We start from the raw sequence: 13616 nt of genomic DNA on the forward strand, positions 1-13616 counted from the left end.
TCCAGGCTCTATGCTGCATTTCTCCTTTGGTTTATCACAGTTTTAATTTCCTTTTACTTCTCCTTTAAACCCTTATGCTCTGCCAGCTTCTCCTACTTTATGAGATGCTTCTGTCTTCCTCCCAGCTTTACTTATGTGCTATGCTCTTACTTTCTCCTTTTCTCAGAACATTTTCATAGCCAAACAATAGTGCTCTGCTCCCTCAGGTCTCCAGGATTCGATGCTTGCTGCTAGTTTTCTAGTGTTTGCTGTAGTGTGATGTCCTTCTGGTTTGATAGCTGAGTATATTATTACAATTGCATTCAGAGTGAAGATGAATGTGTCACAAATATAAATCACTCAAGTGTGATTGTTGGGAAATATCTCCCTACACCCCAGTCAGAACACAGCCCTGTGAGCTGTCAAAAGGCTGTTTCTAATTTAAACTGTGAGTTGCCCAAGGCAGGGAAAGCAGCTCTATGTGTTCATAAAGTCAGAACCACACTTACTTTTTGTCCTCGATTATTTATAGTACTTTTAAGGAAAAATCATTGTCTCTGTAGCTGAAGGAAAAGTGGTGCTTTTGTGTTTTGAATTGATGTGAGATGAATTGTCTTTGCAGAACCTACTCTTCCCAAACCAGCCTCTGCAGCCCAACAGCAGATATTCAGTGTCACCAACCGGGGACCTCACCATTACCAACATCCAGAGGTCTGATGCAGGCTACTACATCTGTCAAGCACTGACGGTTGCTGGAAGCATTTTAGCAAAGGCTCAGCTGGAGGTTACTGATGGTGAGCTCTTAGAAATTCCTATTGTTTTCTTTCCTGTCAAAAGTGCATTAAAAGCAGTGTAAAAAAAGGCGTATGAGATCACATAAATCACACAAGTAAATTGACATTTTTCTGTAGGAAATAAAGTGAGAAAAGGTCTCTGTATTTGCCTATGGACTAAAAAGGCATCAAAGTCTAGTTTGTCTCTTACTTGCTTCCTGGAGATTTGTTAACAATGGAAAATGGGACAAACCAGCTTTAGATTAGGTTTGGTGAGAAATGAAGCTGCTTGGTTTGCTAGAGCTAAGATAGGACTGCAAAAAAATACCCCCAAAATGGAGAATGAATAGGTTTGTAATCAAAGCAGTGAACTGAAGTGGAAAGACATGTATCTCCATTTCCCCCAGTCTTCACTCCTATCTTAGACACGTAGGGGTGTGCCCTTAGCTCAATTAAATCAACACAGCTGCTCTGGGGGTGGTGGAGTACCATAGGTTTAGACTGGCTACAACATGTAGACTTTTAGTCCCTCCAAGAATGAAGCACCTGCCTCAGAGCTGTGTTCCAAGGATGCCTCAGTAGGGGTAGGTGTGAAAATCTATAGGTAGAGAAGAGTTTTCAAGAAAGGAAAAGAATAACATGGTCTGTCTTGATGCTTTTCATTTCAAATTTTTTGGTTTAATATTCATCCTGCTTTGAGGTTTCCCATCTACAAACATGAATCCTTTTCATATGTCAGGAATCCTGTTGATATCCCTCTTCATCTTATTGTGGATAGAAAGCAGTTTGCATCCTTTCATGTTAGCAAGGAAAACAAGAGAATCCCTCTTATACTCAGAGACAGTGGCATTCCCCAGCATCATTATTCCTTATCTTAACTGACACATTAAATATCTCCTGACAGACTTTGATGAATTTTTGCCATTAAAACTGTTGTTATATGCAGAGGTCTACTTTTACTGTTCCCTTAGAGACCTGCCTGCACCATGAAAGTTTGAAAAGATGTCTAATTTTGAATAATCTGCCTTTTCACAAGAGCATATTCATCACAAGTGACAGGTAGAGAGGTTCAGGCTCATATTATAGAGGTTTGAGCATTAATTTGATGCCTTTTCTTTGTTTTCCAAAAGCTGCCTATATTTTTATGACAAGGGGAAATAATTTCTGCCTTATCCTTGCATCTCTTCAAGCACGTTGCTTTTCTGTAGTTCCTGGAGACTAAAGACTTGGCTTTGCTCTGCAATCTCTTTAAGTCCTTCCTCTCATGGTCTATGACAAAGTGATGCATTTTCATTCATTTCAAATTTAAATGTAGATTAAAAGGTCATTTAAAAGGAATGGAAAGGCAATATTTTTTAATATCTGTCCATAGTGCTGCCTGATTCAGGGCCATGACTGTGATTGGAATAAATAGAACACACAAACATTGGCTGGGAGGACATTGAGCTGTTAAATGGTCACACCTGCTGATGCTGCACAGATTTACAGCAACAGGCGCTGAGCGGATCAAATCAGGTTCAAGGATGCTAGTGATGAGAAATTCTTCCCTTTTGACAGCCAAGGGCTTTGATCCACCTTTATCTATTTCTTGTGTGGGGAAAAAAATAAATCCTAATTGATCTCTTTGGAATTTTCATTAGTCCATTTAGAAAGCCAAGGGAAAGTGTCCCTGCAGAAAGTCAAGCTCATCTCCGGTCAATTCTGATTAAAGGCAGCATGCATTCCTCATGGCTCGAGAGAGCATTAGCTGGTGGCTCTGCTGCTCAAGGAGTGCAGGGCCTGCCTTCCTCAAATGCTTTCCAGAGCCCACTGTCAGCATGATCATGATGAAATAATACAAGATTGCTTTATAGAAATACCATTTCATCCCGGAGTCAAAGGGCGGGTGAGGTCAGAAGAAAAGTGCCAAAACAACATTATAGAGCTGAGATTATGTGAATAAATGTACCATTAGATCACAGATTTTTTTTTAATTGCTTTTAGTTAGGAAGTTAACCATAAATGTCTAGATAATCTGTTTTGGTTGATGCTGAGCAGAAGTTATGGGAGCTAATGACTTTTATCAGCAGGGAAATCTAATTTAATAGTTTTAAGAATATAATAAAAGATAAACACTGTGCGTGCTAGCTATATTCTTAAGCATTAGTGTTCTAGTTTTTGGCTGGTGATTTCAGTTTTACTTCCTAGCCCAGAATTTTTCTGTTTGGTTAATGATTTAATAATAGTGGCGAGCCATCTTTTTCATTTTGAGCACATTTTTGTTTGATCCAGAGTAATTTAGATCCAATTGAAGTTCCAATACAGAATGAAAACATGTCATGTGCAGAAAAACAAGTGCTTAATTATACCATATATAGCAGTGTTTCAGTTGTTACATTTTTGCACTTACAAGTCTTTACTGGAAATATTTTTAACTCAAGTGTTCACATGAGAAGAGATTACTAGTTGTGATGAAATGTGCTGAGTTGAGTGATAATTTTGCTGATTATGGACTGTGCTAAGAGCCTTCAGCATATTTGAAATTCAAATCTTGTGTTTTCTTGAAAGGCTATCATGTAATTCACTGTCTAATGCACATCTGGAAAAGCAAAATCAATTTAAAAATGGAAGAATCTTAGCAATCCTTTCAAACCCAAGAAATGAATATGCAGCTCACAATCTTACAATGACAGATCATGCAAATAAACCAAGTGCTTCCATCTCTTTCTATGCTCAACATAAGAGGAATAGTTTCCAATTAGTATTTGCCAATCATACACAGAATATTTTGGAGAAGATCTTAATAATTATTAACATTTATTAATAAATGTTTCACAGTTTACTTGTCTACAAATCTGGCCACCATGATTCTTAACCCTCATCCAAATATTACATGTTTTATGGCAAGTGTGACAGTTTCAAACAGGAGAAATTGAGAACAACTTCACAACTTCCTGTGAAGCTCTTCTTTCTGCAAAAAAACCCAAAAGATAAGGGGTTGGTCTCTGCTTTTCCACCTTTCATACAGAACCCTGCCCTACCATGAATGTTCATGATGTGGATTTCCTTACTTTTGTCTGATTTTACCCATCATTTCATCAGGAAATTTTTTTTTAAATTTTGATTTTGGAAGTGCCAAAGTAAAGACTTCATTTGTCTTTCTCTTAATTTCCATTGTAATTTGACCTCATATCCCCCAAATTTAAATATGGTTTCAGTTGATCCCAGCTGCATTTATAGTGAATAAACTGTTAATGAACAAATATAATTTGTCCTTCCGCTATAATTTCTTCAAAAATTAAGATTCATTTTAACACAAAAGGAATCTGTTAATTTTTCAGTTACCAGAAAATGCAGATGTATGGATATTGGCAAATAGTTTCAAAACCATTTTAAAAATTAAAGTAATTTTGAAATCAACTTCTGTTTTACCATTCAAATATGTTTGTGGGCACACATAATGTTTTTGTGTAACAGATACAGAAGTTTCCAGCTAGGAGAAAACTATGAAAAGAAACTAATTAAAATGTTTTTAAAAGCAAATAACAATCCCCACACCATTTTGTGGCTATTTTTCACTAGCCCTCTGTTCTTCATAAGCTTCTGACATACATATTATTTTAAACTCTAACCTAGTTTTGGATCCTTACTAATGAGGACCTAAGTAGTAGGAATGCAAGCACACACATGTTTTAGAGAAGATTTACAAGTCATAGTTGTGAAGACAATACAGCCGTTCACAGATCAGTGGAAACTCTAAGTGTTCATTTAACCTTTAGCCTTAGTGTCATGGAAACCTGTAGTGGTCTTTCACCCATAACACCCTTGAAAATGAAGATTCCTTCTGGCCAGGAGGCTTTCAATTACACTATTGATCAGAGCTATTTAAAGGATTATGAGCTCCTCATTTGGGGCTGTAAAAAAAATCTAATTACATGCCAAAGAACAATATCTGTAATGCAGTAGGTTTTGAAAATATCTGCATTGCTACACATATGAAAGACATTTAATGAAGCAAATAACTGCAGTGGAATAGCTAGCAACTTAAATAGTTATTCTTCCTTAATTTTTAGCTACCTATAATACTGGGATTTTCTGGTTTACATTAAATCTAAAGGATAACTTGCACAGCTAAGTTTTAATTTGAATGTACTCATGCTGCAGCTACCCTGATAGTACGTGGGAGCTGAGATCCATTTTTATTTTGCCAAATGGCTGAACTAGGTAGTCATAAGGAATCTTAATGAGATTAAACATTTTGTGTCAAGGTGAAAATGCATTACATTTTTCTTGTTATGTAGTGTTTCCTGTCCTATCTCTTAAGTTCAGTGGGTGATATTTCAGAATTTCCAAAATAACTTTCACATTCTGGTCTTAAGAAATAATACATTGGCTGCATTGGCTTTATATTTTGTGTTCAAAATATGTATTGGCTTTTTGTTTTCAGTTTCAGTTTCAATGAATGTGATGAGCTCACACTCCAAGGTGTGATTCTGACAATATTAATGATTCTGATCTTTGTGAATCTTGTTAACAACAAAAAAAATACAGGTAGTATTTTTGCGGCATTAAAATTTCAGAAACAATTTTTTTAGGCATACAATGGGCCACTAACATATCCCTGATATGTTTTATTTAATAAATAACACAATGAAAGCACTTTGAATCTATTGAAGTTTCCAGAGGTTTGCATCTCAAACAGCTCAAATACAACAGAAGCCATATTGCTTCATAATAAATTGTTTTCACTTCATTGTTAGAGTCAGGTGTTGTGTATGGACTACAATAAACAGATTCTCAGCTAGAATAAATGATTCAAACTCAATTGACATCAGCAGAGGCAGGCTAGCTTGCACCAGTTTAGAAGTCAATCCTGCCTGCTACAATATTTAATACCAGTCACACAATTGTTCAGTTGTTCAAAATTTAAAACAGCAGCAGTATGGCTGGTAAATACATAAAAACACATTAAAAGAAAAAAGAATTCTTAATTCTGTTCTACTGATTTTTTGCATCAGTTCCAGCCTTGTGTATATTTAAGTATTTCACATTCAGTTTGTATAAGCACATTCTTTAGAAACAAAGGTCATATTTTGTTGCTTAACAGATGGCTTAGAGAAAAGATTCAACGACAGAATTATTTGGGATAAAATGATCTTTCAAGAAAAGTGAGCATGAGCATTTTACCTCATCTTCAAGATATCCCACTGGTCATGGAATGAGGCTTATGCACAGCCATGCACTCTCTCACTGGTTGCAGGGTTCTTTATTCAGTATTGCAAGCATGCAGATGTAAATTATCAGGGAAAAAAAAAGGGAGTTCATGGCTTTAAAAGGTGAGGAAATGATTTGATAACTAAGCTGTTAAATGGTGTGATTGAGTTTGAGCTTTTCTCTGCTGGAAAGAACAGTACTGTCATTTAGATCACTCAGATTATGAAAATGTTTTGTATAACTGTTAGATATTTTTGCTGGTGAAAACTTGCAAATAAAGTAGGAATGGGGGGGATGTGGTTGGTAGCCAGGCTAGAATAGCTGTAGTGTTTCACTTTTAACTCTACAGATCTCTCTTTTAGACCATTAATTGGGTAAGCCATTAAACACATTTTGATGTGACATCAAAGGTGTTTTAATTTGTGCTTTCCCAAATTGGAAGAAAAGAGTGATGCACTTCAATTCTTCTCTGAATCAAAGTCTTAATTTTCATCCAATGTAAACCAAATCAGCCTGATGATCTTTGCTAACAGAAATTTTTCTATCTACATGTTATCTTGCAGTGGTGAAATAAAACTCTTGCTGAAATGCTTTTCAAATTTGACAACTAATTGATAAGCTGTATCTATGGCTCCTCCAAAAATAATGTTTTTAGTCTGACTTCAAGCAGCTTCTTAAAACTTGTCCCACATGGTGGAATAGGGCTCACAGCAGCAGCAGAGGATGGTTAAAGGTGTGGATGCCAATGCCTGTGCCACTGTTTTAGTCTTGACAGATCGGCCTCCACCCATCATCCTCCAGGGCCCCATCAACCAGACCCTGGCAGTGGATGGCACAGCTCTGCTCAAGTGCAAGGCCACCGGCGACCCCCTCCCTGTCATCAGCTGGCTCAAGGAGGGCTTCACCTTCCTGGGCCGGGACTCTCGGACATCCATACAGGACCAGGGCACGCTCCAGATCAAAGCTCTGCGGGTGAGTAATGGCAGCACCACGAGCGTGACGGGTTCTGTGTGTCCAGTTTGGAGCTCTTGGTGTGTGCCTCAGGCCGCTCTGCCACCTTCCTCTTGTCTTCAGAATCAACTTGTCTTTGCTACTGTGCAGTTCTCACCAAGTCGTTATCCGTTCTTTGATGTTGTGTAGGAAAGGACAGGGAAAGAAGAGCGAAACTGGCTTCAGATATTTCTATGTGAATTCCCTAAAAACAGAATCGGTGTTTATGATCTTGTGTGTGTTGCAATAAAACACATGAGTTGGGAGTAGATAGAAATATAAAAGAACACTCCTTCCTTATCTTTTCATTGGTCTTACCCTGAAGCCATTGGCCTCTCTGTCAGAATTTAGAGCAGTTCCTTGGCAGCACCTGACCGTAATTTTCCAAGTACTTGTGCTGGCACGTGATCTGGAGCTCATCAGGGCTTGACCATGTGCTTTCTCCATCAACAACTCATCAGTCCTGAGCTGGCTGATTTATTCCAGTGTTATGCTTCCTGGAAGTGTTCCAGCAGGCTGCAAATGGGAAAAGACAACTAATACTGTAGCATACATGCAGTCATATGCAGAGGGATTTCTGTTAAAATTAAATACCTATTGTAATATTTACATTTTTACACATGAGATAATACAATAATCTCTAATACTTCTAGTAGGATAATTTCATATGTTTTTGATAAATATTGCATCACTAATCTCTATTTTGGCTTTTAATTTTTCCCTGTTCAAAGATAAACATGTATTTGTGTGTATTTGGACAAACACACATATGGAAAAAATAGCAAGTTAAATGTACTTATTTGTCAAGAACTTGAAGATCATTTCAGAAACCATTTAATTTAGTCAGCAGAAATGTCTACACTTAATTTTCCCACCCAAAAAAATGTCAGTAAACATAATACTAAAGACAAGAAATAAAGAGCAGTTATGTTTTCTGATGCCATCTCATCAGTGATCATAGATGAATTGTGAACTGCCTTGGAACAAAATAGAATTTATTAAAAAATTTATGCTAGCTTGCCTTGGGTAAACAATTTGTCGTTCCTCCCTGGGCTGAAGGCAGGTTTAGGCCATGAAGGTTAATGCATTTTTCCTGTAGAGCTGGATTAAAGGGTGCGCTTGAATAGCCAAGATTCCCCAGTAGTGTTAGAAAGCAGCAATTAAAGGTGGAAGCTTAGTGATTTCAAACAAACTTTCAGGCATTGATGATGGGCTTCTGTGGAGTGTCCGCGAAGCAGAAGCTCTTGGGATACCTGTCTGCATGCTGCTATGCAAACAATGAAATTGGTTCTCAATCGTGACAGAGCATTAATCTCACTGTTAAAGGCTGTGTCTGTAAACTAAAGGAAAATAAATTTGCTTGCAAAAGGAGAAGAAAACAGTATCAGTAGTGAGTGTGGTTCTGAAAGACATGAGGCTCTTATTGATCCTTAAGTGGCTCATTTACTAGCAACCAATTTTCCTTAAAGGCTTAGAAAGGCATTTTTTAGAAACTCCTCCAACGAAGTAATATGCACTGTTTGTTTGACTCAGGTTTAAGAACAAAAACTACGCAGAAACATAAACACATTTTTTCTCTTGTGCCTTGCAAATTTTAATTAAACATGGATTTAAATGAGAAATGCTTAGCTTTTCTCTCAGGTCTACCTAAACAAGGACTAGCACCACTTCCTAAAGAAAAAAAGGGCCACAAAAATGTCCAAGTATGTTTACATCCCCAAGTTCAAAATAAATTAATAATTTCCACTCACATGTCCTACCCTCTGGCTGAGGGTAGATTTAGATTAGGTATCAGGAAGAAATCTTCCCTGTGAGGGTGGTGGGGTGCTGGAACAGGTTTCCCAGAGAATTTGTGGATTCCCCATCCCTGTTCAAGGCCAGGTTGGATGGGACTTTGAGAATCCTGGTTTAGTTGAATGGAACTTTAAGCAACCATGGCGAGGGAAGAGGTGGAATAAGAGGATCCTTAAGGTCCCTTCCAACACAAATCATTCTCTGATCCTTTTCTGCTGTTTCTGCTGCAGCATAGTCAAATGATTCATGAGCCTGCAACAGTGATGTGGGCCACAGTCATAACATGAACATAGAGATTTTTCTGATCAGCCAATCTCTCAGTTGCCCTGAGGAAGACAACTAAAAACTCACACATGTCACTCATTCAGTTCCTGTTCAGACAGGTCAGCACTGATGGAAAACTTCCTCCTGCTGTAGAAATGTGCCACACCAGGATTAGACACCTGCATTACCTAAGGAACAAAACTTTATTTTATTGAATAGTAAAGATTTTTTTATTCACCTCCCCTGTTTGTTTGGGTTTTTTTCCATATCACAAAAAAGTATAAATAATTGAATTACCAACACACTAAATCTGTATCTAATCCATCCACAACCTGGAAGTTAGAAAATTTGCCATAGCTTGCAAAAAGGAGTGTACTTCCAGCTTGCTTTGTGTGTTGTTTGCCTTCTGCAAGTTACTCTGTTGTGTACACCACATAACTCAGTGAGTTCACCATCTGTCACAGTACCACACAAATGAAGTTGAGAACCATAGCCTTGAGAAATATTCCCCATTATCATGTAATGAAGAATTATGTATTTAATAAAATCTCAGCGGAAGCAAAATAAAACACTGCTTCAGAATGCTATAAGGCTCTCTCCTCTGGAAAATCACTTCTTTCAAGAGTCTTCCTCATTTCAGTAGCAGCACTGCTCTATTTTGAGTTTTTGAGCCATTGTCAGAGGGGTTTTCATTATTGCTTGTATTTCAGACAAATAACCATCTCCTGAAATGCAAGTTATGCTCATTCAGAAAATTGAGCTGGCATTAATGAGTTGCTTCCTCCAGTAAGAATGGTACACTGCATTCTCAGGGTATCTGAAGAAAAATAGCAACAAAATTCGTGCATGACAAAGCTAAAAGTCAATTAAAGTATATATCTACAAGTAATCTACAGAGCATCTTGCTTTTTTGTCTTGACATTCTTTTTGAAGAGTGACATATAAGGACATATGCTACAGTGCCAATCTGCATTTAACAGAAAACTCATTACAATTCCTTAAAGCCCAATAAAGCCTCTTGGATGCAGTTCTCTTTCCATCAAGTCATGTGATGGTGAATAAAATTCTTCTTAATCACTAGAGTCAGCACTCTCTTTTTTCTGCTTCCACCTCCATATTACCATGCTTTATGCATCATGGAAGGAGAGCTCCTCCCTCTATTTTGTGCTTTTTAAACTTACTGTTTTCCATCCATCCCTGTAGTCTTCACTTGTTCCTGACTCAGAAATCTTTATTTTAAAAAATTTAAACAGGAGATAGGAAAACCCTTGGCAAATTTGCTAGTGAAACAGTTTATACAGCGATGAGATTAATATTGGCAATCTAATTCAAAGCAGTTTCCCCAAATAAATCTAAAATATTTGAACTGACAAGGGAATCACAATAATTTTATACAAATGCAATTTTTTTTTGCTACCAAAGGGCCTTGCGAGCCTGAAATAAAATCCCATGTGAGATGGAAGAAAGGTAAGCATAGTGTAGGATCTACTTTAATGCTGCTGTTTGGAAATTGCTTGGAGGACTGTCTACGTAGAGAGAGCCACTGTTAAGAGAGAACTGTTAAGTTTTAGCAGCATTTGTATGTAGGGTGTATAGAAATTACTTCATCTGTCATAAGAGTCTAAGGTGATGTAACATCCTTTCTGGCACTGAAAACTGGACCTATCCTGGGATAATAAATGCTGAGATTTTACCCTCTAAGGGTTGTTATATTGTGTATATATGTTACCTGATTTCACCTTTATTTTTTGTAGCCAATGCAAACAGTGACACTGTCAGTGCTCTTTTGTGGAGCATTTACAGTACTGGTACCATTAACAATATGAAAATTAGAATTAGTAAAGTATTAGAAGCAAGTAATCTTATTATAGTTCTCTAAATGAAAGCCACCATTAAATGATTGCTTGAAAATGTCTGGTGCCTTCTAGTCTGGTGCAAAATGTAGGCTAAGTCCTTCTTAGCAAGGAACATTTAGAAAAAGAAAACAAGAGTAAACTCAGCTGATTCTAAAAGGTTGTTAAAGCTGCCCTTATGCCCTTTTCATGTCCAGCTCTCTGATACTGGGACTTACACTTGCGTTGCTACAAGTTCCAGTGGGGAGACGTCCTGGAGTGCTGTGCTGGAGGTGACAGGTAAGAGATGCCCAGGGATGTGCTCCACTTGGCACACCAGGAAAGATGACATCAGTCTGAGTCAAATGATTCTAGAACTTCTGGGAGAGAAGTTTTGGATGAGAAGGCTGTGTTCCTTCTCACACATCTTGCATTTCATTGCTGTTGTCTTGTAATGCCTGTTGGCATCACATCATATCTGTGTCCAGTGACTGCAGCATGCTTTAATTCTTCTAACAGGAGCATTAATAAAACATGGATTTATCCAGTAATAGGCTTGGGCAAGAAAAATCCAGAGTGCTCTCTGTGAGTGCTGCAGTTGATTTGAATACAGGAAATTTCTCAGCAACTAACTTTTTGGTACTTTAAGTACATTTCAGCAAGCTGAGCTTTTTTGTTATTCTTTCTTTTCTTTCTTTTCTTTCTTTTCTTTATATATATATATGTGTGTGTGTGTGTGTGTGTGTGTGTTTATATATAAACTTTTGAGTTTTGCTTTTTTTTCTTTGTTATGTGTTTAAAGAATGACAGCCCTTCATCCAAAACCATGTGGTAGTAATGCAGTTGTTGACTTAGTTCTTTATAGATTAAGAACATCCGTTGTGCTGATTTTGCAGATGTTTGCCATGTTTTTCATTTTAATCTTCTGCTTTGATCAAATTATATAACCAAGGATAAAAAGTAATCGTTTTGTGTTTGCCCTTCACAGAATCTGGTGGAGCAACAGTCAGTAAAAATTATGATATAAATGACCTCCCTGGGCCACCATCCAAACCTCAGGTCACTGATGTTACTAAGAACAGTGTCACCCTGTCCTGGCAGCCAGGGACCCCTGGAAGCCTACCAGCTAGTGCATATATCATTGAGGCTTTTAGGTATGTGAATTATACCACTTTTAAGCTCCTTTCTTTCTAATTTTCCTTAAACCCTGGTACTAGGGTTTTGTGGTGGTCTTTTGGACTCTACAAATATCATTAGAAGCTCATTAACTGACTCAACTCCATAGAAGGCATTGATTCATATTCTTTACATTGATTTTTTTGTAATTTATCACTTTTTTTTAAGTGATTAATTGGAGGACATCTAACTATTTCTTTAGGTCAACAAGAATATAACAGAATGATGCAGTAATTATTTGTCTCTTTTCCTTTAACATTGATGATCAGTGAGACTCTCCTGTGGGAATGCTGCAGGTTCTTGGCTATCATAGCACAAACAAGATGGAAATAAATGGGTAATCCTGAAGCTTCTCTGCAAACTTTAATTCCTGCTCTTGTTAAAGTAGTCAATATTAAGGGGTCAAAGTGTTTTAGATTTCTACTTATTGGTGTTTTAGATAGATGAAAACTTCTAACTGAAAAGACCAGTATTGATAATTTAGGCTTTTATCCTGCAGCCTGAGGCTTTAAAGAATCCAGGTGCTCCCCTGCACACAGCAGCAATTACCGCGTGGTACAAAAGAACTCCTGGGCTCCAATTCAGCAAGTTTGTTTGAGCACAAGCCATACTCTGACATGTATCTCTACAACACATTTCAGTTTAAAAATCTGCACCTTCTTAAATGTGTTCCTAAATCCAGATGTTACAGAAATGACAAATACTTCAGTTCATCTCTAAGTTAAAATTCACGCAAGAATTTTTCATAGCCATATGCATGCAGATTTTAGCTCAAATGTTATGTATGTAAAGAACATTACAATATTTACAGTATGTTGGTTTGGTTCTAGAACTTACTCTTTATGCATTGTATGAATGAAGTGATTCAAGCAACATAAACCTTGTAGATTTCCATTTCCTTTTTCCTTTTAATATATTCGATTTTTTTTTTCAATTCTATGCAACAAAGCATAGTAAAATAAAATTTTCTCTTTAAACTTTTCTGATGTTTCACTCTAGATAAGTTTTAATGGCATCCCATCAATAACTTTTAAAAAACCCAGACATTTTCATTAAAAGTTGTTTTAACAATCACATTTGAAATCTTTTCATATGGTGGATTGTAATCTAATTATAATAATGTTGAATTGAAAATGTAATGGCAGAAAAAATGTTCATATAATTTCCTCCATTTCAAAGAATATTTTCAATTTTTTTTTTAAACTTTGAGAGTGAATTTAATTCAAGAACACTTTTCTTCCAATGACAGTTTATTGAAATAGTTTACTTAGCAGTATAGAAAATTATTCTTTCAAGAGAACTTTCGTTTCTAAGCCTTTTGTTGAAGAGTAGCCTGTTTATCACTCAAATTCACTTTACAGCTTTCTACCTTTTCCTTTTGCAGGTATTGTAGAGAAGTGGCAAAAAGGTTTACTTTTATTGCAATGAGAAGTACTTTTGACAGCTGCACTATGATTTGTAGCCCATCTCGGTCAGCTAACTGAAAAAATTATTTTTAATTTCACCCCGCTTTTACTACTTTTTTCTGCACCTAGAGTTGATCCAGGGTTATGAGACAGTTCCTTTCTCATCTTTATTTTTTTCCTTGTATTAGTTTATAATCTTCCACACTGTT

General features: G+C 36.9%; 1 protein-coding gene across 13 annotated transcripts in view; it reads left to right on the forward strand.

Moving 5' to 3' along the window:
- Positions 1-13616, forward strand: part of ROBO2 (roundabout guidance receptor 2) — a 1013596-nt gene that overhangs the window by 911275 nt on the left and 88705 nt on the right. For all 13 annotated transcript variants that reach the window (XM_030962464.1, XM_030962445.1, XM_030962519.1 and 10 more), the window contains 4 exons: positions 602-773; positions 6712-6917; positions 11044-11125; positions 11814-11979. In XM_030962464.1, the coding sequence (XP_030818324.1) occupies positions 602-773; positions 6712-6917; positions 11044-11125; positions 11814-11979 (626 nt within the window). The remainder of the gene's footprint in view (positions 1-601; positions 774-6711; positions 6918-11043; positions 11126-11813; positions 11980-13616) is intronic.

This window comes from Camarhynchus parvulus, chromosome 1, assembly GCF_901933205.1.
Source record: "Camarhynchus parvulus chromosome 1, STF_HiC, whole genome shotgun sequence".
Taxonomy (NCBI): domain Eukaryota; kingdom Metazoa; phylum Chordata; class Aves; order Passeriformes; family Thraupidae; genus Camarhynchus; species Camarhynchus parvulus.